The sequence below is a fragment of the Lissotriton vulgaris genome, chromosome 2_1, assembly GCF_964263255.1.
Source record: "Lissotriton vulgaris chromosome 2_1, aLisVul1.2, whole genome shotgun sequence".
NCBI classification, from domain to species: Eukaryota; Metazoa; Chordata; class Amphibia; order Caudata; family Salamandridae; genus Lissotriton; species Lissotriton vulgaris.
The window spans coordinates 1643784562-1643809919 of NC_141687.1; the positions used below are offsets into that span (position 1 = coordinate 1643784562).

The window sequence follows — 25358 nt, forward strand, 5'->3', positions numbered from 1 at the left end:
GCTATATTTCATGCCCTCTTAAGCATGCTCTCCCTACCATCCTGTTCTTCCCTGTTGCTCCCTTAGCCTGCTTTTCCCTTGATTTTCTCAGTCTGCTTTTTCATTGTCCTCCTAGATTCTGCTGTTGCTTGTTGCCTCCGCGACCCCCTAGAGGCTGTTTTTCCCTTGTTTTCCCTAGAGGCTGCTTTTCCCAAATCTACCTCCACCTGAGGCTGATTTTCACTTGTCCATCCCCAGTGAGGCAGATTTACACATGCATTATTGACACCCCCCCCCCTCCCGTCCCCTCTCCCCGCCAGTTTCCCCCCCAAACCCCATCACCCAATGCTGCTTCGCTCCTTTCATCTGCTTAGGCTGCTTTTCCAGTTCCCTGTTGTGTCCATGGGGCCTGCTTTTTGCCTGTTGCATCCGTGGGGGTTGCGTTTTTTCTTTAGCGCCCAATGGGGGCAACAATTCCCTTTTAGCGCCCAGTAGATCTGCTTTTCCCCTATCGCACCCATGGGGCTTATTTTTCCCCTGTCGTGCCCAAAGGAGGGGGTAGGGGGTCTATATTTCCCCGTCGCCTAACTCCCACTATGTCCACACTTTGCTGATATCACCTTATTTACTGTCTGTGGTACCTTTGCCATCTGTAATGCAGCATGCTTATTCTCCGCAGGGGCTATGGATTTGTGAAGTTTTCAGATGAATTGGACCAGAAGCGAGCTCTGGCAGAGTGCCAGGGCAGTCCTGGCCTGGGGTCTCTACCCATCCGTCTGCGTGTGGCCATAGCCAAACCGTAAGTACCCAGCAGCAGCTGGGCTGTTCAGTTACAGTTAACCCACTGTTACCTGAATAATTGTGTCTTATCAGATCCTGAAATCCAAAAAGTTAATTGAAAAATGCTAAATGTTTTGTACATTCTCACCGTTATGGAAGTACTCCACTTTTGTTTTTAGGATGACATTCCTCTTTAATTAAAAGAAGTTGCCTTAAAAAGAGGGAAAAAAATCACCTATAGTATTTTTGATAGTCACAAGCATTTTTTTGCCTATTCTAAGTGCGGCCATTGTTTGGGCCTGTAGCACACACCATTTTAAAAAGCCCTTTTGTTAGAAGTGGGAACAATTTTTTATTCATTCTCTTGTTTTTCTTCCAAAATCCTGTCCTGTGTGTATCAGAGGCCGACGACGCTATTACAGCTTTGAGCTTTGATGCCAGCTGGACCTGATAAAAGGCTGTTTGAACTGGTTGGACTATGAATTTAACTGCAGGGAATGAAATAGTATAGGAAATCTGCCTTTTTTTTAATGCTCTTCTTGTGCTTTTTAATCTTTCTGTACCTAGATCTCTGGCCAGTGTGAAAATGCGGAACATGCTTTCACAGTATGCTGTATTTTCCTTTGAGCTTGGTAACAGCTTTGGTAATCCAGTTGGCATATTTTACTTTTATGGAAGACAGCAGTAAAGTGCATTCAAAAGTGTGCCAGTGCCATAGAAGGTAGAGTGTAGACACATATTGGTCTAAAACTGTCATTAATTACAAAGGAAAGCGTTAAACTATGTTACACTGTGGGTGGAGGCCTTAGTGCGCTAGTGTCAATCAAACCTTTTTTTACTTTGACATAACGTGTTTGCCATTAAATAGGTTAACTGAACTGTACTTTGTACCAGCAAGATCCCGCTTTATAGTGTGCATACATTTGCAAGTGTGGGTCTTAAACATGGGATGCAGGACTTGTTCCTTGTAAAACCACTAGCAGTAACTACTGTGTGAGTGCATGAGTTTAACTAGGCTTTGGATTCGCCATTCCCATGACATTTTACTGTTTAAAATTACAATAATTATACAATATGGATTTTTATTTCAAAAGTCAAAAGAATGATCTGTATGAATGCTACTCACTTTACTTAAACTGGTAATGAGCCTTAAATGAGGTCCAGTCACGCCTCCTCCTTGAAACGGTGTGAAGTACCTAAAATGACAGGCCTTCAAAAGACAATAGATTTCCTGACACTTCATCTGCCTCTTTTTGACAGTTGTTGATTCGAGAATATACTGGCAAAACATGTGTATTTCTTTCCCCCTGAAAGCAGTTTGTTCAAGTTATTTTAGTCTCAATAAAAAGATACTTTCACAATTACAAGTCAAGAGGACAAAAACAATTTACCAGCCAGTCTGACTTCTATTACTCTATGTGCTTGTAAAAGCGATAGAAAGCGCTATCTTAACAGACTGTGGTTGATAGGTCTTCGGTTTGATAGAGGGGCCCGGGATGTTAATCACTTGATGTACCGTACACAGGACCATAAACATTATTGTCATAGACACTGGATTCTAGTGAAAATTAATTAATTGACTAATTATTAGCAGTTGCTGTAGAATATGTGCTGCATGAATTTGGATTACCTGGTCTTTCTGAGAGTCTTAGATGCAGGGAGTTACAGTAGTCTCAGTGTGAGGACATTGAAACGTTACCACTGGATTCCTTGATTCAGAAGAGAGTAAATGAAAGATCTTCCTCATTATACTCAGCATTGTAAAACAGATCTGCTATCTTGTTTATTTGTGGCCTAAAAGCAGGTTCAGTCAAATATAAGATCCGTATTATGGACCTTCTGGACAAGGAAAGGTACATAGGGTGCTCATTCGTGAAGGGTTGCCCACTTGTGGGGCACTGACTGTGTGCCAGCTTTATCTTGCGCATAGTCTGTGCACCTCTCATCAGCTTCTTTGCCTCTGTGCCTACATCTGTAGTATGATGCAGAAGCAAAAGAAAAGTATTCCCTCCTGTGCATGAGACCACACCTCTTTGTAATCCAAACCACTAAATGTTCACCAACACAATCCCATATCATAGAAATTGCTAAACGAACATCTGTGGCCTCTCCTATATTAATAAAGTGCCCTTGGGGTGCAAAACGTGGGTGCAAAGTTGGTTGGGCCTCTTAGGCATTTTTTGCAATGTAGTCCCAGAAGGCTTCTTTCAGAGTGATTAGAACGTGGCAGCCCATCTCCAGGAGAGGAAGGATTCTTTAATCATGGTACGAAGTTCACTACATCAACATTTCGTGGCAGAACATGTCCAGTTCATGAATCTCTTCCTAGACCATAGAGCCCATCACTTTTTAGGACTCCTATTTCCCAGTTTTAAAATGCAATTGTTGAATGTAATCCCTGTCTCTGTGTGCTGAGGGATTTTTGGGGGCATCTTTCAAGTTTTCTCTTCATGTTGTCGATGTATTTAATTTTGGATTGTGTTTTTGTCACTTATTTGATTTGGAACTTCTTGGACTGTCTCGTAGTTTTTTTAACAGCTAATTACTGCAATGCATGATTAGCAAGGCTAAGTCTGCTAGAATGTAGCAGCAGAGTCGTGTTGATTTCTTTTTTCTTTTCCTGTTTTCAATAGTGCGGAGAACAAGTCCATTTAGATATGCACAATTCTTTACCAAAGTTCCCTAAAATACAGGTTTGAGGCATGTGAGCTGTTGATCACATGCTTTGCATAAGATCGTCATCTAATGTTGGGTCCGGATTTTTTGCACTTTGTTTTTCTGGAAGAAGTTTTCCCTAGTCACGAGGTAGAGAACTCCTCCCTTAGGTGATAGTGCGCATAGTCATCGACTCCCATCTTCAGATTATTTTTGTCCGCCATCGGGTTTGGATGTCACTTTCTGCGCTCCGGTTCGACGTCGATCCTTTGGTCCTTCTTGTCATGTATCACATTCACACCTAACAGTATTGTTTCCGTTTGCGTTCTCCTTTCTTCGCCAATCATGATTCCTAAAGAAAATTTTAATCTGAGAGCTCGTGGTAGGCCGTCGGGCCTAGCCCCTGGTTCGACATCGCAGTCAAAGGAAGAAACTCCTTTCAAGTGCTGTCCTCGGTGCCACTCGAAATACCCGCGCACCGACTCACACGGGGTGTGCAATTTGTGTTTGTCACCCGACCACAGAGAAGACAACTGAGACGCGTGCCGAGCTTTCCGCTTCAAAAAGACTCTTTGCGATCGTCGGGCCAGACGATGCGATAGGCAGAGACAACAAATGGGTTCCATTCCGGACCTCTTCGGATCTCAGTTAGACGAGAAGCAAGGCCACGAGCCCATCGGAGCCAATGAGGAACAGGAAGACATCTTCTTTTCCGAAAACAGCTCTGATGAGGATGAAGACATCCCGCATGGACAACGAACCTTGAGTACAGCCCCTACCTTGCTCCACCTTCCACTTCCATCGAAGAAAAAGGCTCTGGACCAACCTGCGCCCTCGGGCCCCAGTGGGCGCAGAGAACAAGCTTCCGAAGCCCTGCTTTCGGGCTTGGCACTGAAGCATAGTAAAAAGCCTTCCGTCTTCGAAAAGCCCCATGCCAAATCGGGCACCAAGCCAAAGAATTCGGAACCGAAGAAAAAGTCCGGCACCGAACATCCTCCATCGGCACCAAAACAAACTTCAGATCCGAAAACTCCGACCAAGATACCATTGGCACCGAAACACTCGGAACAGAAACACACGGAGACACCAAAGTCACCTAGAAAGCTTGTTTTCAGTGACCCGCACAACAAACCGGTTCCGAAACAAAAGATTCTGGTTATACACCCAAAGACTGGACATATTACCAATAAAGTGACTTTAAAGAGCGTTGCTACTACAGAAGAGGAATACCACATACCATTGAAGAAGAGAACTGTCGGGACACATCCTTCACCTCCTCCTCTTCCTCTTCCTCCACCTTCTCTACCCCAAATTATACCTGTGCCAACTTCACCTGAGCACTCACCACCAAACACACCTGACAATCAGAGTGATGGGGATAATAATGATGACGATCAGCCTGGAGACGTGGGGATGACTATAATACTGATTCTCCCACTGACAACGACCCAAACCTATATCCTACCAGACCCTCTCCAGCAGATGGCAGTGTAGGAGCTACTACTTACCATGGGGTCCCGCTACACAGAGAATCCCTTGAAGAGGACTTCCTTTTTTTTTTTTTTTTTTAAACCTTTATTTCTTTTATGCACAATACACAGCTGTCTGCCTACAACCCATCGGGCCGGCCGCTATGACATTCAGCAATATAACATCATACATTGGAGCTCTCATCTTGCATGCAGGTTAAACGACCCGCAGTGTATCCATGTGCATAACGTAGAATCAAAGATGAGCATAGTAGGTTTCATTTTTAAACTTTTGATGAATTAAACATACAACATAAAAAACACTCAAACACATGGCAAAAATAAATTGCAGGGACTCAAGAGGAGAGGGCAAAGAATCCAATTATCATACAATAATGAGGCATATGTCTCGGGGTGAAGGGTGGCGAGCAGCTCAATAAATACATATTATTACAGACAAACGTCTGGAACGTCAACTAAGGGGACAGTGAAATATCAATGGTGTAGTCCTGTGGGGGGGTGCAAATATTCCCACGGTAAGAATTCCATTGGGACCAAATTCTGCCCCATTTCTTAGGTCGGTCCCGAGCCACATAGACCGTCTTTTCCCTGAACATACACCAGTCCATGTTCTCCTTCCAAGCCGTTATCGTGGGTGGTGAATGGGAACCCCAGAGTTGCTCAATACCCCTCTTGGCAACCATGTTACCAAGAGTCAGCCGAAAAGTCTGGGCCGTATTATAGTCCGTCGGTTCCCAAACATTAAGAAGGCATCGTCGGGCCTCAGGCAGTAGAGAGACCCCAGTGACCCTTTCCATAATCGCATGCACTCTAAGACCAGTAGGCAGACACCTCAGGACACTCCCAAATGATACGCAGGAAGGTACCACTCATACCGCAGTCGCGCTTGCATAACCCACCAAGGGAGTAACCCATACTCACCAGACGCGTACCAGTCATATATACTCGATGGAGGATCTTCAACTGTACAAAGCGGAGGCGGGCAGGTATGGCCACCTCCTTAGGGGAGGAGACGGCCGTTTGCCAATCCTCGTCATCGAGTTCCAAGCCGGCTGCGGTCCACGAAGCCCTAAGTCGCACAAGAAGATCAGCCCTGTTAGTGATGAGGTTCTTGTAAATCAGGGATATAGTACTGTCCGGCACGTGGCCATCAAGAATGCGATCCTCTAGCGGCGAGGACTGGGGAATCGCCGTCCCCGGGGGGAAGACGGAGGTCAAGGCATGCCGCACTTGAAGGTACCTGAAGTGTTCCTTGTCGTCAAGCTCATATTCTATTTTGAGCGCCTCAAAAGTCTTAACATACCTTTGTACCAGAGATCCTCCACCTTGCTAATACCAATCATGTCCCATTTATCGAATCCTTTCGTTCTCCACAAATTGCCCAGTCTATCAGAATCATACAACGGTGTCACTCGGGTTAACCTGTCGCTCCATCCCATCGCAGCATTCGCGTCTCGCCACACTCGCACAGCACTTTTCGTAGGACCAGTCAGGGCGCTAAATGGCTCCTTAGAATACAGTGCCCTGTTAAAATTCCCACCCGGCAGGAGATGTTTATCCATCGCAAAGGCGGGAGCAGGACCGGGGGCGTAGGTTACGTGATTAACCGCACACAGCTGCGAGGCCCAGTAGTAGCGTCTGATGTCAGGGAGGGCGATGCCACCGTCGTACCACGGCAAAGTGAGTTTGGGTAAGGAGATACGAGCACGCCCGTCCCAAATCAATTGTCTCTGAAGGCTCTCAACCTCACGAAAATACCCGGAAGGTATGGGATCAAAATAATTCTGAAGTGCAAACAGGAACCTAGGGAGCGACATCATCTTAAAGAGAGTTGCACGCCCCAATGGGGAGAGGGGCAAGCGACGCCACCGTGAGACGTCAAGTTTAAGCCGCTGGAGAGGAGCATGAAGATTACGGTCGTAACGGACGGTAGAATCCAAGGAGACATGAATCCCCAGGTACTTAAAACCAGTCTCGACCACCTGAATCGGGAATCTACGGGGCAACGGAGGGAGATCCCCGCCCAGAACATAAACACGGGATTTGGTCCAGTTAATAACAAGACCCGAGTTCTTCCCGAAGGAGGTGAGAACATCAAAAAGCACATTAAGAGACTTCCGGGGTGAGGTGAGATAAAGAAGAATGTCATCTGCATATAGCGAGACTCGGTCTTCAAAGTCTGGGGCCCACTGGATGCCCCTGATCGAGGGCTCCCAGCGAAGCCACTCGGCTAACGGCTCCAGAGCGAGGGCAAAAAGCAACGGAGACAGCGGACAACCCTGTTGGGTGCCACGCCCAAGTGCAAAAGAACCAGACACCCTGCCATTCACCTCCACCTGGGCTAGTGGTCGTTCGTAAAGGAGCTTAACCCAGGCAATAAAATTCGAGCCGAAACCAAACTTGGAGAGTGCTGCCCAGAGATAAGGCCATTCGATGGTATCAAAAGCCATGGTGGCGTCAAGGGAGGCCAAAATGGCCGATTCAGTCAGGGTTCCAGCTCTCGCGAGAACGCCATGAAGTCTCCTAAGGTTAAGGGCGGTGTTTCGATGCGGGATGAAACCGGATTGATCCGGATGGATCAAGTCGCCGATCACCTTAATCAGACGAGTAGCCAGTAATTTGGCCAGTATCTTGGGTTCAGCATTAAGCAGTGAAATGGGTCTGTAGGAAGCACATCGATCACGTGGTTTACCTTCCTTGTGGATGACAACGATAGTGGCCAGGCGCTGATCAAGAGGAAGGAGGCAAGTTTCGAAGGCCTCGAGAAACCTATTTCTCAAATATGGCGCCATTTTGTCAGGCCGCAACTTGTAGAGCTCAATAGGCAATCCATTGGGCCCCATGGCCTTACCGGGTCGGAGGGCACGAATGGCGCCAGCGACCTCATCCACTGTTATGGGCGCATCCATCAAGGTCTTGTCCTCATCAGAGAGGCAGGGTAACGCGATATCACGCAGGAGCAAACGAGAATCGCACTCATCTCTATCACTCACAGAGGCATAGACCGTCTGAAAGTGGTCCAGAAAGCAATCAACAATCCCAATCGGGTCAGACACACAATCCCCATTCAACTTTTCAATCACCGGAACAACTCGATTCGCTCTCTCTTGTCCAACCACGCAATAAGCTTACTCGCCTTATCACCCACATCATAGAGTCTGCCCAGCTGGTCTCGATTCATAACTTTGGCCACGTCTGTCACCAGGGCTCTGTAGTCTGCCTGTTTCAAAGCTAGGGAGTGTAAAGTCACAGGAGTATCATTTCCACCCAATTCACTTTGAAGTACAGTTATTTCATCCTCGAGACGCAATAATTCTTCATGTTTAGCCTTTTTAGTAGCAGCAATCAACGACAATGAATAACCCCGAATAACAGTTTTGAAAGCCTTCCATAGGGAAACAGAAGAGGAAACAGACCCCACATTTTCATCAAAATAGCAATCGATGGCCTTGATCAGCTCAGAGCGCGTCTTGGGGTTTCGCAAGTACCAAGGATTAATAGGAGCAATTCTGCCCTCACTACCTACCCCAACCGCTACCCTTAGCCACAAGGGGGAATGATCAGAAATGCCCCTGGGGAGGTGACGGACCTCCCGCACAGAAGGAGAGTGGGCCGACGGCATTAGGAAATAATCGATTCTAGAGAGACTGCCGTGGGCTCCAGAATGGAACGTATATTGCAAGTGCGAGGGGTGTAGCAGCCTCCAAACATCCACCAATCTAAAGGTTTCCAGCAGTTCAGAAAGCCACATCTGGGAATTCGGTAAGACTCTTGGGGGGGGTATCGATCAGAGTTACCAGAGACCACAGAATTAAAATCCCCCCCCAAGAATAAGGAGACCATCAGGAAGCCCCAGCAAAATCCGACAGAGGTCAGCATAGGTAGTGGCCTGGAGACCCGGGGGGGGCGTACAAATTAACTATTGAGAGCATCTTACCCTCCCACCTCCCCGAAATAGCAGCACATCGACCCTTATCATTAAGTGTTATATCATCTATTTCAAGGGGCAGAGAGGATCTAATCAGTATGCCCACTCCTCTGGAACCGGAGGTGAATCCAGCATGAGCAACCAGTCTATAACCACGTCTATCCAGGGCCCGGCAAGCATTCCCTATCAGATGGGCCTCCTGTAACAAAGCAATGTCAGGGGACTGGCATCGGAGGAACTGGGAAACCACGCCACGTTTTATCTTATCCCCCAGACCATTAACTTTTTTTTTTTTTAAATCATTTTTATTGTAGACATACCTGTACAGGCCAATACACACATAGAAGTAGCATCATAAGTGTCAGCAGATATATAATACATCTCTTCAATCAGTACACAGCCGTCCGGCCCACAACCCGGGGGTTGGGCGGCGTTGAAGCCTCTGCACATCCATGCCCGACGTTCCGTACAGAGGAGTGGTTAGTGTCCGGATTAAGTGTATGTCTACTTTTATGGCCCTACTAAACTACGCGCTAATCCCCAACTCCCCTTCCCTTCCCTGCGCCAACCCAAAAACTCCCCCCCCCATCCCGCACACCATCACCCGCCTAAGGCCACACTGTTACCATCCCTGGGTTGCTAGCTTCAGTCTCCCTACATTCCTGCTGCTCCTAGGGCCTCAACTCGCCTCCTCCGTCCCCTCTACCCCGGGAGTCTCCTCCTCTGCGTCAGCTTCGCTATCCCTGAGTGCCTGCACCATTACTTCCCATGCGGTCGCTGTGTCAGCTGCTGTCTGGTTAGGGGTCCTGCGCGCAAGTTGGTATCTATGTGTGCTGTCAGCCGTAGCCCATTTCAGAAACTCCTGCCGCCACCTCCGTGGAGTAGGCCCCATCCTCGCCTTCCAGTTCTTGGTGATCTCCCTCTTAGCTACCATCAATCCCATGTCGATAAACTTACTCGTGAGCTTATTTTTGGAGGTATGGGGAAACCAGTGCAAAAGACATTCCGCCGGTCCGTACTCTATCGATCGTTCAGTCACCTCATTCAGCACCTCCCCTACTTCCTGCCAATAGTCCCGTAGGGCCGGGCATGCCTATAGCATGTGCACTAACTCAGCCCCCTCCTCCGGGCACCGGGGGCAGGCTGCTGTGTCATCGCCAAAATACCGCCTGATTCTACCTGGGGTCATGTACGCCCTATGCAATACATAGTAGTGGATCAGCTGGAACCTGGCGTTTCTCGTGCTATTGCGAGCCCTACGGACAAGTTGTGCCCACGTCGCGTCCGGTATGTCCCTATTCAGATCCGTCTCCCATTTGGTTTTTAGGGATGTGAGTGGAGGGATATTCTCCCTAATCATTCGATTATACAGGCATGTAACCGCCTTAATCGTACCCGCCGCCATCATGGTGTACTGGCACGCCGCTGCCGTCTCGGGTTCCCCAAGCCCCGTGCCCCAGTGGGCGTGCATCGCCCTGGTTACTGCTGCGTGCAGCAGAAATCCCCCTCTCGGGATACCGAAGCGTTCTATTAACTCCTGGAACGGGAGCAGTGCTCCACTTTCAAAGAGGTCCCCAACTACCTGTATTCCCGCTTCCTCCCATTCCTGTAGGTGCGACCAGTCGCCGCCATGTGGTAGTGCCGTCAGCATGGCCAGTGGTATCTCAGGCGCGTATGGGCGCTGGGTACCCGCTCTCTTCTGGGTCCGGTTCCAGCATTGACGGTACGTGCGCTGCTCCAGCGACAAATCCCGACTGTCCAGCCGCCGCTGGAGGGTTATGTACGCCAGGATGTGCCTAGGCGTCCCCCGCGAGCTTTCGTCCTCTGGGCCCCGAAATACCCTTGCTACCTCCTGCGTGAAGACTTGTAGTTGGGCCGCTAGGTAATAGAGCTCAAAGTCTGGCACTGCCAAACCCCCCTCATCTTTCGGGCGAGAGAGCGTGGCCAGCGCTACTCTGCACCGTCCCGCTCCCCAAATGAACGTTGTGATTTGAGATTTAAGGAGCTTAAAGAAGGAGCCAGGTATCCAGATTGGGAGCGTCCGGAAATAGTACAGTAATCTCGGTAGGGCTACCATCTTTAGCAGGGAAATCCGGCCCGCTACTGATACCGCCGGTCCTACCCTTACTCTCGCAATCGCTTCCGCGTAAAGGACCTTCGTCCAGTGAATATATCCAGCTCCCAGGCCGAACCGCTCCATGACAGCATAGAGGTAGTCCCACTCGAGGCTGTCGAAGGCCTTTTCAATATCAACCGAGAGGACCAGTTCCGTCCCTGCCCCCCTCGTTCAGCCCGTCCATGATACGGATGAGCCTTCTGATATTGATCGTGGTGTTGCGTTTCGGTATAAAACCGTTTTGGTCGTCATGTACAAGCCCCGCCATGTGAGGCAGGAGTCTCGCCGCTAGTATGGAGCTCAGGATTTTATAGTCTGCGGTGAGCATAGAGAGCGGTCTATAGGACGCAGGGTCATCACTCTCTCTGCCGGGCTTCAGCAGTGGGACCACTAATGCCTCCCTCATCGACTGCGGTAGCCGTCCCGACGCCTTGGCCTCCTTATAGACAGTCAGGAGTCGCGGTGCCAGTATGTCCAGATATTTGTTATAGAACTCTATGGGGAGTCCGTCTATCCCCGGCGATTTGTTCCTCGCCATGCGCCGCACCGCTGATCGTATCTCTCCCACGTCAATGTCCGACCCCAAGTCCTTCGCCTGCTCAGCCTCTATCCGGCGTAGGGGCAGATCAGCCAGGAAGGGATCCACCAGTCCCGTCCTGTCTCCCGGGGCACTCTTGTACAGGCCCTCGTAATATTTCTGGAAGACGTTGACTATGCCCAGTTGAGTTTGTTGTACCACGCCCGTCATATCCCGCAGCTGGAGTATGGGAGTGCATCGTCTGGAGGGGTTCGAGAGCCACGCTAGGAGGGTGCCCGCCTTATCGCCGTCAACATGGGAGCGTAGCACATAGCGCTTGTAGTCAAAGGCTCGGAGCCTCTCCACTTCGACGGCTACCGCCTCTCTGGCCAAACAGAGATTTTCCTGGAGTTCCGGGCGTCCGGGCCGCCTCCTCTCCGCCTCCCTCAGTCCCGCGTCCGCCTTAGCCAAATCGCCCAGCAGTACCTTCCGCACGCCTACATAATCCCTAATACAGATACCCCTCACCACTACCTTGAAGGCGTCCCACTCCGTCGCCCTTGATGTCGCTGTCCCTTCATTCTCCGCGAAATACAAGGTCACGCCTTCCGCTAGGGCCTCCCCGAAGAGGGGGTCCTCCAGTGTCTCAGGCCGCAGTTTCCAGAGCGGAACCCTGGGCTTCTCCGCCACCCACGCCAGCCGGATCAGGAGCGGGTTATGGTCCGAGATTGTTCTCGATAGGTACTCTGAGCCAGTGACGCATGGTAGCACCTCCCGGGAGCAAAGTATGGTGTCCAAACGGACATGCAAGTCATGGAGCCCGGAGAAAAATGAGTAATCTCGGTCAGTCGGGTGTTGCCCTCTCCAAACGTCTATAAGTTCCCAGCTCTCCTGCCAGTCCCTCCTACCTCTAGAGAGCCTGTGAACCGGGGAGTCACGAAGGGGGGGTGAGACCTGTCCAGCAAGGGGTCGGCAATGGAGTTAAAGTCACCCCCTAGCAGGACCGGGCCCGCAAGGGAGTGGGCCGGCGTCCCTGACAGTGTGGCTAGGAAAGCCAATTGGTCCGTGTTTGGGGCATAGATGCTAGCTAATACTATATCTCTACCTTCAAGCTTCCCCTCCACCACCACATATCTCCCTTCCTGGTCAACCCATTGACGTATGAGTTGGAAAGGCGTGCCTGCCCTAATCCATATGAGCACCCCTCGCGCATAGGCCGAATAGCTGGTGTGATAAACCTGTCCCCGCCATCTCCTCTGTAGGGCCTCCCCCTCCTGCCGTGTGAGATGCGTCTCCTGCAGCATTGCGATGTGTACTCCCCTCCGTACCAAATAGGCATGTACTTTGTGTCTGCGTTGCATAGTGTGTAGTCCCCGGACATTCCAGGTAATACAAGTCAAACCATTTACATTAGCCATTATCCCAGTAATCCGGTCGAAACACTCCCTCCAGGTCCAGCCCGTCGGCGGTGATGGTGCCCCCTCTGTAAGAAACAAAACTCCCCAACAGCCCTACCCATGGTACACCCAGGGTCAACAATATAAAAAAAAAAAGCAAACAATCCCCAACTGTGGAACCCCCCCCCTCCCCCAGAACAGGCCCCAATATCGAAATACCAGTCCCCATCCAAACTCCCGTACCTGATGACCCAGGTCTCAACTACACAGCCGTAGCTGTGGGTGCCTTAAGGGCCTACGGAGCACGGCCTTGTCCAGAGGGAGGCTGCGCCGCCCATCTCCACACTCCCTCCCCAGTTCCTCATGGTCCTTCTGCCCTGAGCCCCGCCGTGTGCCCCGGCCCCTACTATGTCCATAGGCAATGATCCCCCCTCACAGTTCCCCAAACATTACCCATTCTGCATCGACAGTAGTTCATATGCTGAGGATCTCGTCCGCCGTCTGCGGCGTCACCAGCGGTCCCTCCGTGCGGTGTATCCCCGACAAGTCCGACTCCGAGCCAGAGGCTGATACATGAGTGTCCGAGTCCGTGGCCCCTCTAGATCCGGGACCTTCTGCTCGACCGAGCTTCTCCACCTCCAGCAGCGCCGCCTGTCGTTCCGCTTCAGTTTGAGAGGCCGATGGGCCCAGCTGCCCTCGTCCCCGTTTCCATAGTCTCTTCGATTTCCGCAGCCGCTTGGGCGAGCGTTCCCGCTCTTTTTCTCGCTCTTCTCTCATCCTGGCGCCGTCAGTCCCGGCCTTGTATGTCTCCCACCAGTCCCAGGCTTCCGCTGAAGTCGCGAAGAAGATCGCCTTGTCGTCCACTACCACTCGTAGCCTGGCTGGGAAAAGCAAGGAGTAGGGAATCCCTTCAGTCCGCAATTCCCTCTTGATCGTGAGGAAGGAGGCTCGTTGTTTCTGCGTTTCGAAGGTGAAGTCCGGAAAGAGTGTAACTCTACTGTTCGCAATCTGGAAAGGGCCATCCTCACGAGCCCTCCGCAGGAGCAGATCTCTGTCCTTGTGGTGTAGCAACTTGGCTATGATCGGTCTGGGTGGGATCCCGGGCTTGGGCGGTCCCGAGGGGACCCTGTGGGCCCGCTCCAGAGTGAAGAATGGCGAAAGTCCTTCCGGCGCCACCACCGTCTTCAGCCATTCCTCCACGTAGGCAATCATGTCACCCGTCCCCTCCGTCTCCGGCACACCTACGATCCGTACGTTGCTGCGTCGGTTTCTATTTTCCGCGTCCTCCGCTCGCCTTTCCAGGGTGCTTATGCGGTCCAGGGCCTCCGTCAGCTTACTCTCCATCGCCTTGTGAGCCGGCGCCATGACCTCGAGCACCACTTCAGCCTCCTTGACCCTGTCTTTCAGTTTGTCGTGGTCCGCCCGGAGTAGGCCCAGCCCCGACGCCACCTGCGCTATGTCGTTGTGGAGCGCATCCCTGGTGGCCGTTATGGCGTCCAGTATTCGGTCCTGCAATCGCTGCAGGTCTGTCTGCTCCGCAGGGCCCCCCTCCACTGCTTCCGACGTTGCCGCCTCCTCCACCTTGGCCCTCGGCTTCCCCATCGTGGCCGGCTCGCCGCTCTCGCTTTCCTCGTCTGCTTGCTTACCCTGGGCCTCGGCCACGTGGTCCGCCCCTGTGCGCTGCGGGGCCTCACTGTTCGACCGCTGCGCCCCAGTGTAAGCGTCCGTCGTGTTGTTCGGCCCCCGGGTGCTGCGGGGTATCGTTCACTCCCCCCTGGGGTGGCTTGGTAGGCCGGACGCCAAAGGCCCTTCTCTGCCTCTCGGGATCCTTCCTTATGTCCCCATATGCTGTATGGGCCACTGCTGTGGGGGCGAGGGGGGCCCAGGATGCGCAGCTGCGTGCACCGTCTCCCACGGATCCCCTCTCAGGGCGGCCCCCGCTCACCTGTTGGGTCGGCCGGTGCCTGGGGCCGGGTTGGGGCTCCGGTTCTCGACTTCTCGGCAAGGGGCCGCCAGGAGGCCTCGCCCGCACCGCCCACTTCCGACAGCGCCGCACACCGCAGCCGGGCGCCAAGGAGCAATTCTCGCCGCGTGGGGTCCGTCGCTGCCGGCGATCGCGCCTCCTCTATGCACGCCGGCAGTGCGTTCCTCTGGTAGTCCGCCGCCTCTTAGGGCTCCGCCGTGGCCGCCATCTTGCTCGGCGCCGTTCTCCCCTTCGCTCCAGAGGCCGCCGCGATCGGCGGTCGTTCTTGGGTCTGCGACGTCGCCGGCTGCCCAGATCTCACCCGAGCAGTCACCGCCGGGCTATCAATCGGCGCCGGGGCACACACGGGCTCCACGGCCCCTTTGTCAGGATTCTTGTGGGGAAGAGGCGCGGAGCTCCGGGCTCACGCCGCCATTTCCCTCGGCGCTCAAGCCACGCCCCCATCCCCCAGACCATTAACGTTCCAGGACAGCAACTTCAACTCACCACCCCCCATCCCGGTAAAGGACCGCAACCCTCCCTCCTCGGAGCCCAACTACAGAAGGATAAGAGCAAAGCATACAGTGCCATGTGAAAAAACAAATACAGTAACAAAAACAAGCCCTCCCCCACCCCCCAACAACCCCCCGTTACAAAACCCCCCACCCTGCACCCCTGCGTACGACTAGAAAGCCACCCCAATTTGCAGTGTGCCTGTCGCCCTCTCATAACTACACTACACAAAGAACCCCGGAGGAGGAAAAGAGTCTACCCACACCCGAACCACCCTCGGGCTCAACCCTAACAATAAAGAAGCAAATGGCATAACTCAGCTGATAAATAGTAACAAGAAACCAGACGTTGAGAACCACAGTGTCACTCCTGGGCCGATGCACCCCCCTCTGCTCCACCGGGGCGTCCGCTCAGATCGTCTCTTTTCGGCAATGAGTCAAGCCAGTCACTGGCGCAGTCTGGTCGATCAAAGAAAAATGTTCGTTCCTCATATTCGATGCGTAGTCGAGCTGGAAACAACATCGCATACTTGAGACCCAAATCCCGCAAGCGCCTCTTCACTCCCTGGAACCCCTTCCTTTGTCGCTGGACTTGAGGAGTAAAATCCGGGTAGATGTTAACAGTACTATTGTCGAACTTCAATGGGCCACGACCACGAGAGGTCTGGAGGATAGCGTCCCTGTCCCGAAAATGGAAAAGCCTTGCAATAATAGGCCTCGGGGGGGCTCCTGGTTTAGTCGTCCCACCGGGAAGCGATGAGCACGTTCAACCGCAAAGAATTTGCTGAGTCCGGCGGGAGCAAGATGGTTGAGGATCAGATCCTCCACTAGAAGGTCAACAGTGGTGTCATCTTGATTTTCCAGAACTCCCACCAAGCGAATGTTGTTCCGCCGGGCCCTATTTTCATATTTGTCCAGTTGTCGGGCCAGCAGGTCGTGCGATGATCGCAGGTTACCAATCTCCAACTGTGCGTACGCCATATCAGTGATGAGACTGGAGGCCTTCAAATCCAAAGCCTTGACCCTCTCATTCGTCTTAGCCAGATCCGCTCTAATAAGTGTGACATCAACAGCCACAGTATCGATCTTGGAGACAATAGCCTCATATTGTAGCCCCATATCATCCTTCATCCCAGTGATGGCACTCATTAGGTCCTGGAGCGAAACCTCCGATGGCGCGGTAGAGTCCGTCCTGGGGTCCGCAAGAGTACGGCCGGCACTGCCGGGGGAACCCTTCGGTTGCGTATAGCGATCCATCACATTAGTCTGGATAGGTCCCCCACAGGTCGGCGTCTTCGTCTTGCGCCTCTCGAACTCAGGTTTGGAAGCCATATTGGAAGCCGTGCCCCGAAGGGGCCCTCTGGACCTGGTGAAAATGGCTGATGCTATTGAGATACCAAAGCAGAATTTCAGGCCAATACTGTAGAATGCGAGTCGAGGGATGAAGCAAAGGTAGAGGGATATGGCAGGACAACACAGCGGGTCGAAGCTACACCGACTTGGGAGCCGAACCGCTCCTAGAATAGTCAATCGAGGGGTCGAGGAGAAATCGAAACTGAAAGCGACAATGCGGCCGGCTGGGAGGATGTCCCTAAGGCCGTTGTTGTTGACTTACTCCTCGGCCCATCAAAGCAGCAGAATCCCCGGTCTTGATCGGGGGCGGGCCAGAAAGATGAAGTTGATGTAAAATCGGTTCCCGACATCCGATTTCGATTCTTGAAAGGATATCGAAGTCAGCAAGAGTAGATCTTCAAAAGCCCATAAAAAAATCAGGATATTTCGAGGATAGTTGCAGGAGGGCGGTGCGGGTCCCGGGAGCCCTCTGCTTACGCGACCATCTTGGACGACCGCGTAGCTCCTCCGAGGACTTCCTTTTCAAGACACTACACAGGGCACAAAAGTGTACACATGTTGCCCATGTTAAAAGGCATGACCGGACATGTAGACGACATTTTTAAGTTTCTTGTTAGAGCACGTATCCTTACCCCGAGGGTAGATAAAAAATACAAGCCTGCCCCATCAGATCCGGTCTAAATAAAGGGTCAACTACCATTAGATTCACTAGTGGTTTCTAATGCACGTGAAAGGGGAAACTCCCACACTACTGGAGACACACCACCACCAGATAAAGAGTCTAAACTCCTTGATGCTTCAGGGAAAAGGAAGAGCCTCTCGGGCTGCTAACCTCTGGCGTATTTCTAATACACAACCGTTGCTAGCACGCTATGACCGCACACACTGGGATGACATGGAGTAACTCATCCAGTTTCTTCCTCAAGAACACAAATCAAAAGCGCAAGACCTGGTTTGTGAGGGGCAGTTAATTTCTAATAACCAAATTAGATGCTCCCTAGATGCTGTAGATACATTATCCAGAGCGGTAAACACTAGTGTTCTTTCAAGAAGACATGCCTGGCTGCGCATATCAGGGTTTAAAGCGGAGGTTCAAACTTCCATACTAAACACACCCTTTGACAAGGAACACCTTTTTGGGCCGGTGGTAGACACTTCATTGGATAAAATGATTAAGGATACTGAAGTGGCTAAATCCATGGGAGCACTTAAGTCTCCACAAGGGCGTGGTTCCTTTCGTCGCTCCTTTTATCAAGCAGGATCTAATAATACTTCCTCCGACATTGTGTCCACCTATAAGTGCTAGAACCAGCCCTCAGGTTCCAAGGGTTTCTTTCGAGGCAATTACAGAGGAAACAACAGCAAGGGCAGGGGTAGAGGTTCCAATACACATACCTTGCCATCCAATACAAAACAGTGACTTGCCCATAGTTCCCCCCGACCACTTAACACCTGTAGGGGGACAGCTGTCGCAATATCTAACAAAGTGGCAGTCAATAACAACAAACAAATGGGTTCTCCAAATTATCCATTCTCGTTACTGCCTGGAGTTCATCAACACTCCTCCAAACATTCGCCCAAAGTCGCACAGACTTTCACAGTATCACCTAGATCTTCTCAAACAGGAAGTACAATCCCTGCTACTAAAACAAGCCATAGAGCCTGTGCCACCACAACATCAAGGGTCGAGCGTGTACTCCTTTTACATTCTAATTCCAAAAATGGACCGCTCTCTCAGACCCATATTGGATCTCAGAGAACTCAATCTTTACATACAGCCAGACCACTTCCACATGCTAACACTGCAACAAATACTTCCTCTTTGGCACAAGGACAATTTTCTTTCTACTCTAGATTTAAAGGAAGCCTACTTTCAGATTCCAATCCATCCGGTTCACCGCAAAGTTCTCAGGTTTGTGATAGCAGGTCAACACTACCAATTCAAAGTGCTCCCATTGCCCATCTCAGAAGACAAAGCATACATGTCTTTCCCTATCTGGACGACTAGCTCATAAAAGCCAGCACATATCAGAAATGTTGCAAGCACACTTCAGTAACCATTCAGCTGCTTCAAAAGCTAGGGTTCTCAGTCAATGTGTTAAAATCGCATCTTCAGCCAAACAAAGTTCAGGATTACCTAGGATCCACTCTAGGTACTCAAAAGGCTCTAGCTTATCCCAATGCATCCAGAACTCGAAACATTCAGGCGCTCATTCTCAAATTTCAACCCACTCAGTCACTTCCAGCTTGAGTGTTTATGCAACTGCTGGGAATGATGGCTTCTTGCATCATGATAGTTTCCCACGCCAGGTTGCACATGTGTTCACTTCAAAAGTGTATAGCCAGTCAGTTGAACCAGTCTCAAGGTCTATTAACCAATCTAGTGTTGGTAAGCGGCCATACTCATTGCTCTCTGCAGTAATGGAACACACAAAACCTATCAAAAGGGTGGCTGTTCATAGACCCGATTCCACAGACGGTGTTAACAGCGGACCTATCCCTTACTGGCTGGGGAGCTCATCTTCAACAACACACAGTGCAAGGGCGGTGGAGCCTACAGCAAAGGTTGCTTCACATCAATCATTTAGAACTCATGGCAATCTTTCTAGCCTCAAAGCCATTCAAGATCACCTTTTTGGCAAAGCTGTACTATCCGAACCGACAACATGACAGCTTTGTATTACATACAGAAGCAGGGGGAACACACTCTCTCCGACTGTCTGGAGGTGGGCAATACACCACAACATTTATCTCCTAGCAGAACATGTCCCAGGAGTCAACAATCAGATTGTGGATCTCCTCAGCAGGGAAAGCTTTCAGATACATGAGTGGGAACTTCACCCGCAAGTTCTCCACCCATACTATCGAGCCTGGGGAGTCCCTCACATAGACCTGTTCGCAACACCCGAAAACGCAAATGCCAAACTTCGCCTCCAGGTATCCACACCCATTGTCCAAAGGCAATGCTCTATGGATGAACTGGGCAGGGATATTTGTCTACGCTTTTCCGCCTCTCCCACTCATTCCATCAGTGGTTCGGAAACTCAGGCAAACATTACTCATGCTAATACTAGTAGCTCCAACATAGACACATTAACCCTGGTTCACAACGCTGTTGGTACTCTCTCTGGTATCACACTAAAATTCACATTTAACTTCCAGTCTCCTCACACAGAGCTATGGAGAAATCAAACACCCAGATCCCAAACAGCTAAACCTTGCGATCTGGCTCCTGAAGTCATAGAGTTTGGTTATCTCCACCTTCCACCAGTCTGTATGAACATTATTAGAGAGGCCAGAAAGCCTACCACAAGGGCCTGCTACTCAGCCAAATGGAAGCTTTTTGTTATCTATTGCAATAACAATCACATCAACCCCCTTGATGCTTCCATACAGAACATACTGTGCTACCTATTGCATTTGCAGCAGTCTGCATTGGCCTATACATCCATCAGACTGCATCTTGCTGGCATAGCAGCTTACCTTCAAAATAGGCAACATTTATCGCTATTCCGAGTGCCTTACATCAAAGCATTCATGAAAGGGCTAAAAAGGGTAATACCACCAAGACTTCCACCTGCCCCAGTAAGGAATCTAAACGTAGTCCTCATAAGGCTAATCGGTCCTCCATTTGAACCCATGCACAAATGTGAACTACAGTTCCTTACTTGGAAAACAGCTTTCCTCATTGCAATCACTTCATTGAGGAGAGTGGGTGAACTACAGGCACTAACCATAGAAGAACCCTTTTTCCAGTTACATAAAGATAGAGTGGTTCTTCGTACCAACCCTAAATTCCTACCTAAGGTTGTATCTGCATTTCACATCAATAAGTCGATTGAATTACCTGTATTCTTCCCTCAACCTAACTCTGTTGCAGAACGAGCTTTACATACCTTATGCACTATCACCTAAAGGAGGAGTCCCCTACCTCATGACTAGGGAAAACATTCTTCCAGAAACATAAAGTGCAAACCTCCGGACCAAACACTAGATGGCGATCTTATGCAATGCATGAAATTCTACAGCTCTACATGCCAAGAACAGATGCATACAGAGTAGGTAACATTTCCTTATTGTTGCACAAGTTCTGTTTTAAGAAAGCTAAAGTGCTTAGGTGACTACAAGAGGTGACTATATATAGAAGTTGCTGAAATATCCGGGCCAAGTTTCTTCTTGTGAAGAAGGTACTCCTTCAATAAATGCAATGTGCTGAAGGGGAATTTGTAGCACACGCAAATGATGGATGGAATGCTGAACAAATCAAACCTTAACCCCTCTCACAGATGTGGGTTAAAGCCGTCGTTTTTTTGCTCACCAGGCCATTCCAAGTTGGACCCAGCCATATGCAAATCAGTCTTGAACCTGCTCCCCGTACGACCAGTCCAGCCCGAACTGCCAGGCCAAGTCCTCCCTGGATCGGAAAACAAACATCCTGGGACAGGTTTTGGGGTATCACCCCTCATCAGCCAGGCTAGCTTGAATCTGGTGGTGCAGCAAGCATGGGACACACACCTGGATTTTACCCAGATCTCTTGACTGGGAGTGAATGTTTGATTTGTTCTGCATTCTGTCCGTCATTTGTGTGTCCTTTGCTTTCTTGCCCTAAGTGCGTGGGGTGTGCCCAGACGTGGGTCCCGGGCTCACTGGGCTCTGACACTCACATTAGTGTGGCGAAAATAGGATAAAAACAATAGCACCATCCTTGTATTAATGCATAGCATACTCTCGGAACCTGGGCGGCAATCTAGTTGCCCTGGCAGCTGGTAAACGGCCCCTCTCCCCAAGATACTTGTCTCCATGACTTCCTTCTGACACATGTTTCCCAGGCACTCCTGATGTAACGGAGACACCACAGTTCTACTCTTGTTCCATCATCTACCATCCTCCAATTTCACTGCACTCTTGTTAACTCTCACCACTGACTTGAAATTGGAGAACTTATATTCCCCCTTGGGTAAAATACATTTCACCTTTACCAGATCACCTACTTTCACTTTCAGTGCACTAGACCTTGGCTTGAGGTGAGTCTGAACATATTTTGTTTTGAGCTTCTACTCTCTTCCTGCCTAAATCCCTTATTTTCTTATCTGGTAACTCAAACTCACCCATCCACCTTCTCAACATTTTGGAAGTGGGAACTTGTCCTCTCAACAAAATGAATAGGGAAACTTCAGTATCAGCATTGGCTGTCGTGCGCACTGCCCGCAACTTACAGTTCAACCCAATGGCCTTGGACAGTTGCACGTTCTCTTTGATTACTCTATTAAATCTCTCAATGAGACTATTGCTCCTGGGATGGTAAAGGGACCTTCTAGAGTGTTTTATGCCCATGAACTTCATAAATTCCTCAAATTGTGTCGAAGTAAATCGGCATCCATTATCAGAAAGCACCTCATCAGGCACCCCTTCTCTTACAAACAGTGACTCAAGGAATTCAGTCCCACATGCTGCACTTTGAGCTTTCACAAACTTAATTTCTGGCCAGCGACTATAAGAGTCCACGAGGACAATGCCATACTCTGTAACACTGCTGCCAGACAACAAAATAGCACCTACAATGTAAATTGCTAGTTTAGCTCATGCTTTATTGGGTACCTGAACCGCAACTACAGAGCTGGGTACGGTTACTGGTGATTTGTCACTAACGACACAACACATGCATTCTCTCGTAAAGTATTCCGCCTGCTTATCTAAACCTGGTCACCAGAATTTTTCTTGGACACTTCTCTTCATGGCATGCATGCCAATGTGACCTACATGGGCTAACGTGAGTACTTTGAGCCTCATAGCTTCGGGGACCACCAGCAAATTGGCCTGATATAATAACTCATTGACAATAGACAATTCATCAAAAATGTGTTTAGATTTGCTGACTGAGTTATCCTTCGAATTCCCTCGTATCCAGCCTATGCTCATGATTTTCTTGACCTTCTAGACTTTCTCATCCACCTCATAAGCATCTCTTCATTCCTGTTCTGACACAGCACCTTCTCTATTACTCAACACAGCAAATGGTCTCGGTATCACAGTCCCTTTCTTCTTCACCACCTCCATTGTCCTCACTACCTAGTAATCTAGACTGATAGTCTGCTAACAAATTCTTCTTCTCAGGCACGTACTCAATGATAAAGTTGTGCTCCAAAAGTCTATATTGACATTTGGCAGTCCTGGGGGTCGCCCTCTCACCTCCTTTAGTGGTGGAGTGTTGAACCAAAGGTTTGTGATCCACTCTTGCAGTGAATTTCGGACCCCACAAATAAGGCTTGAAATGAATGATACCCCACCAGCAGGCCAATGCCTCACGTTCAACAACAGAATACATTACCTCAGCTCCCCCCAAGCCTCTGAATGCAAAGGCTATTACTTCATCTTTGCCACCCCTACATTCCATAAGTACCGCACCCAAGCCTTTTTGACTGGCATCAGTCATGATTATGGTCTGATCCCTGGTGTCAAAGGGCTTGAGAGGCTTAGCATGCGCAGTTTCTTTTTTGATTAGTTCAAATTCCTCGGCACACTCAATTTCCCACTTTAACCTAGAGTTCTTTCTGAGGAGATTCCTCATGTGAAAGGTTTGTTTTTGTTGCACAATTGGGTACGAATCTGGCATAAAATTCAATGAGTCCCATAAAAGACCTCAACTGGTCCTTATTTCCTGGAGGGCTAAAATCTTATATTGCTTTTACTAAACTGGCCTTTGTTTCCACCCCTCCACATATAACTTTTAGCCCAAATACTTCAATGTGGTCACTTTCAACCTGCATTTGTCAAGGCTAAGAGTAACTCCTTTACAGTCTCGAAAGATAATACACGGTGTAGTCTTTTGTTGTGTTGCTTCTGATCAACCCCATACACCAAAACAACGTCCTGAAAAGTTATCACCCAGGACATCCCCCTGAACATACTCTCCACAATCCTCTGAAAATTATGGACGCAGAAGCAAGTCCAAAGGGCATGCGTTTGAATTGTAATAAACCTTTAGGGGTAATGAATGCAGTGTAATGCCTTGAATCAGGATGCTGATCAATCTGGTGATATGCAGATGTCATATCTAACAAACTAAGCCACTTTCCACCCTTAAGAATGGAAGTCACCTCTGTAATGTTGGGCATGGGGTATTTGTCTACCCATATTTGCTGGTTGAGATCGGGTAAGTCAACACACATGCTCAGAGCTCCATTAGCTTTCTTAGCCAGAACGACAGGAGCAACCCAATCGGACTACTCGATCGGTTCTATTACATTACTGGCACATAACTTGTCTAATTCCTGTTTTAACTCATCCTGCAAGGCCAAAGGTACTCTCCAGACCTTGTGCACAGCTGCTTGGACCCCTTCAACCAACCTTATTTTATGTTTAAATCCTTTTATTAGACCCAGTTCATTCCTAAAAACCCCAGGATATGTTGACTCCCATGCTTACTCCTCAACTGCTTGAATATGTGTATTGTCCCTCTTCAGTAAAACTTGATGTTGATGAGTATAAACCCAAATTACCCTGATCGTACCACCCCAACAAACATGTATCATCTTTTTCCAGGATTCACTGTTCTTGAAGCATAAAACAGCATCAAATTCGCCCACTACATCAGTAGTTTTTCGTTCATCGCCGACTGGTCATATGGAAGAATGCGTCAAAACAATTCCCTGAGCCTGGAACAGTTGCTCCCATACTTTCTCACTCATAAGGCTAATGAGGCTAAAAGGAGACCCCAAATCTACCAAAACTCTAACGCCCACACCATTGATGTTCACCAAACACAAGGGACGCCTAGCTTCTTGTGAAATAACACTGCACATGCACATCAAGTGCGAAGGTCCAAGAGATTGTATGATGGTGAAGATCTGATCTTCGTCGCTGGATGATCATTCTCCTTCTGTGGATTGTTTTACATTAAGTACTGTCCTGTAGGAATCCTTGCCGGATGACTGCCCGCTAGTTGATCTGCAGACTTTAGCAAAATGCCCTTTTTTTCAAACATTTAGCACGTGTTTTGTCCATGGCAGGGTACACTCTGGCATTACCAAGACGGGTTGTGCTGCCAAACCTGTAGCACTCCCAACACTTGTGAGCTGGTTTAGTGTTGTTAGTTTTCTCGTTATTATTACTCTTTTCCTGGTTTGACGTTTACTTTGACTTCTTGCACTTGCTTTTAACTGCCAGTACACCATGGGAAGACATTTTAGGACTAGAAATTGCCATTTGTTCTAAGTAAAACGACATGCTTTCAATCCTCGTTGCTATCTAAAAGGCTTTTTGAAATGTTAAGTCGGGCTTAGACAACAAAGCCTCTTGTACCTAACTGTTACCATTTTCTCCACCAATTGGTCCCTTATCTCCTCCTCCTCAAACGTTTTGTATTCATATGAGACAGCCAAAATGCCCAATGCACCTACATAGCTGGATGCAGAATCTCCTGGCAGCTGTTCTGATTTGTAAAATGTGTGCCTCCTCAATGTCACATTTTTAAACACCTTGAATTGTGTATCTAGGGATTTGATCGCTGTAGCATACTCATCTTCTACACCATCCCCTTCACCCTCAATTATAAGAACCACTACCTTGGGAATGTGCTTCCAGATCTTGCGGCCCTCTGAACCTAACCAGTGTCTCAAGATAGCAAATTTATTTTTATGTGTAAAAGGCTCCCCCCTCAAGAGCATCA

The 25358-nt window shown here is 49.4% G+C and overlaps 1 protein-coding gene across 2 annotated transcripts in view; it reads left to right on the plus strand.

The window, feature by feature from the left end:
• The window catches only part of TRNAU1AP (tRNA selenocysteine 1 associated protein 1), a 296944-nt gene that overhangs the window by 130052 nt on the left and 141534 nt on the right, over positions 1 to 25358 (plus strand). For both annotated transcript variants that reach the window (XR_015308501.1, XM_086957540.1), the window contains exon 6: positions 659 to 778. Coding sequence is in view for 1 of the 2 variants with exons in the window: in XM_086957540.1 (XP_086813666.1) it covers positions 659 to 778 (120 nt within the window). In the remaining variant the exon portion in view is untranslated. The remainder of the gene's footprint in view (positions 1 to 658; positions 779 to 25358) is intronic.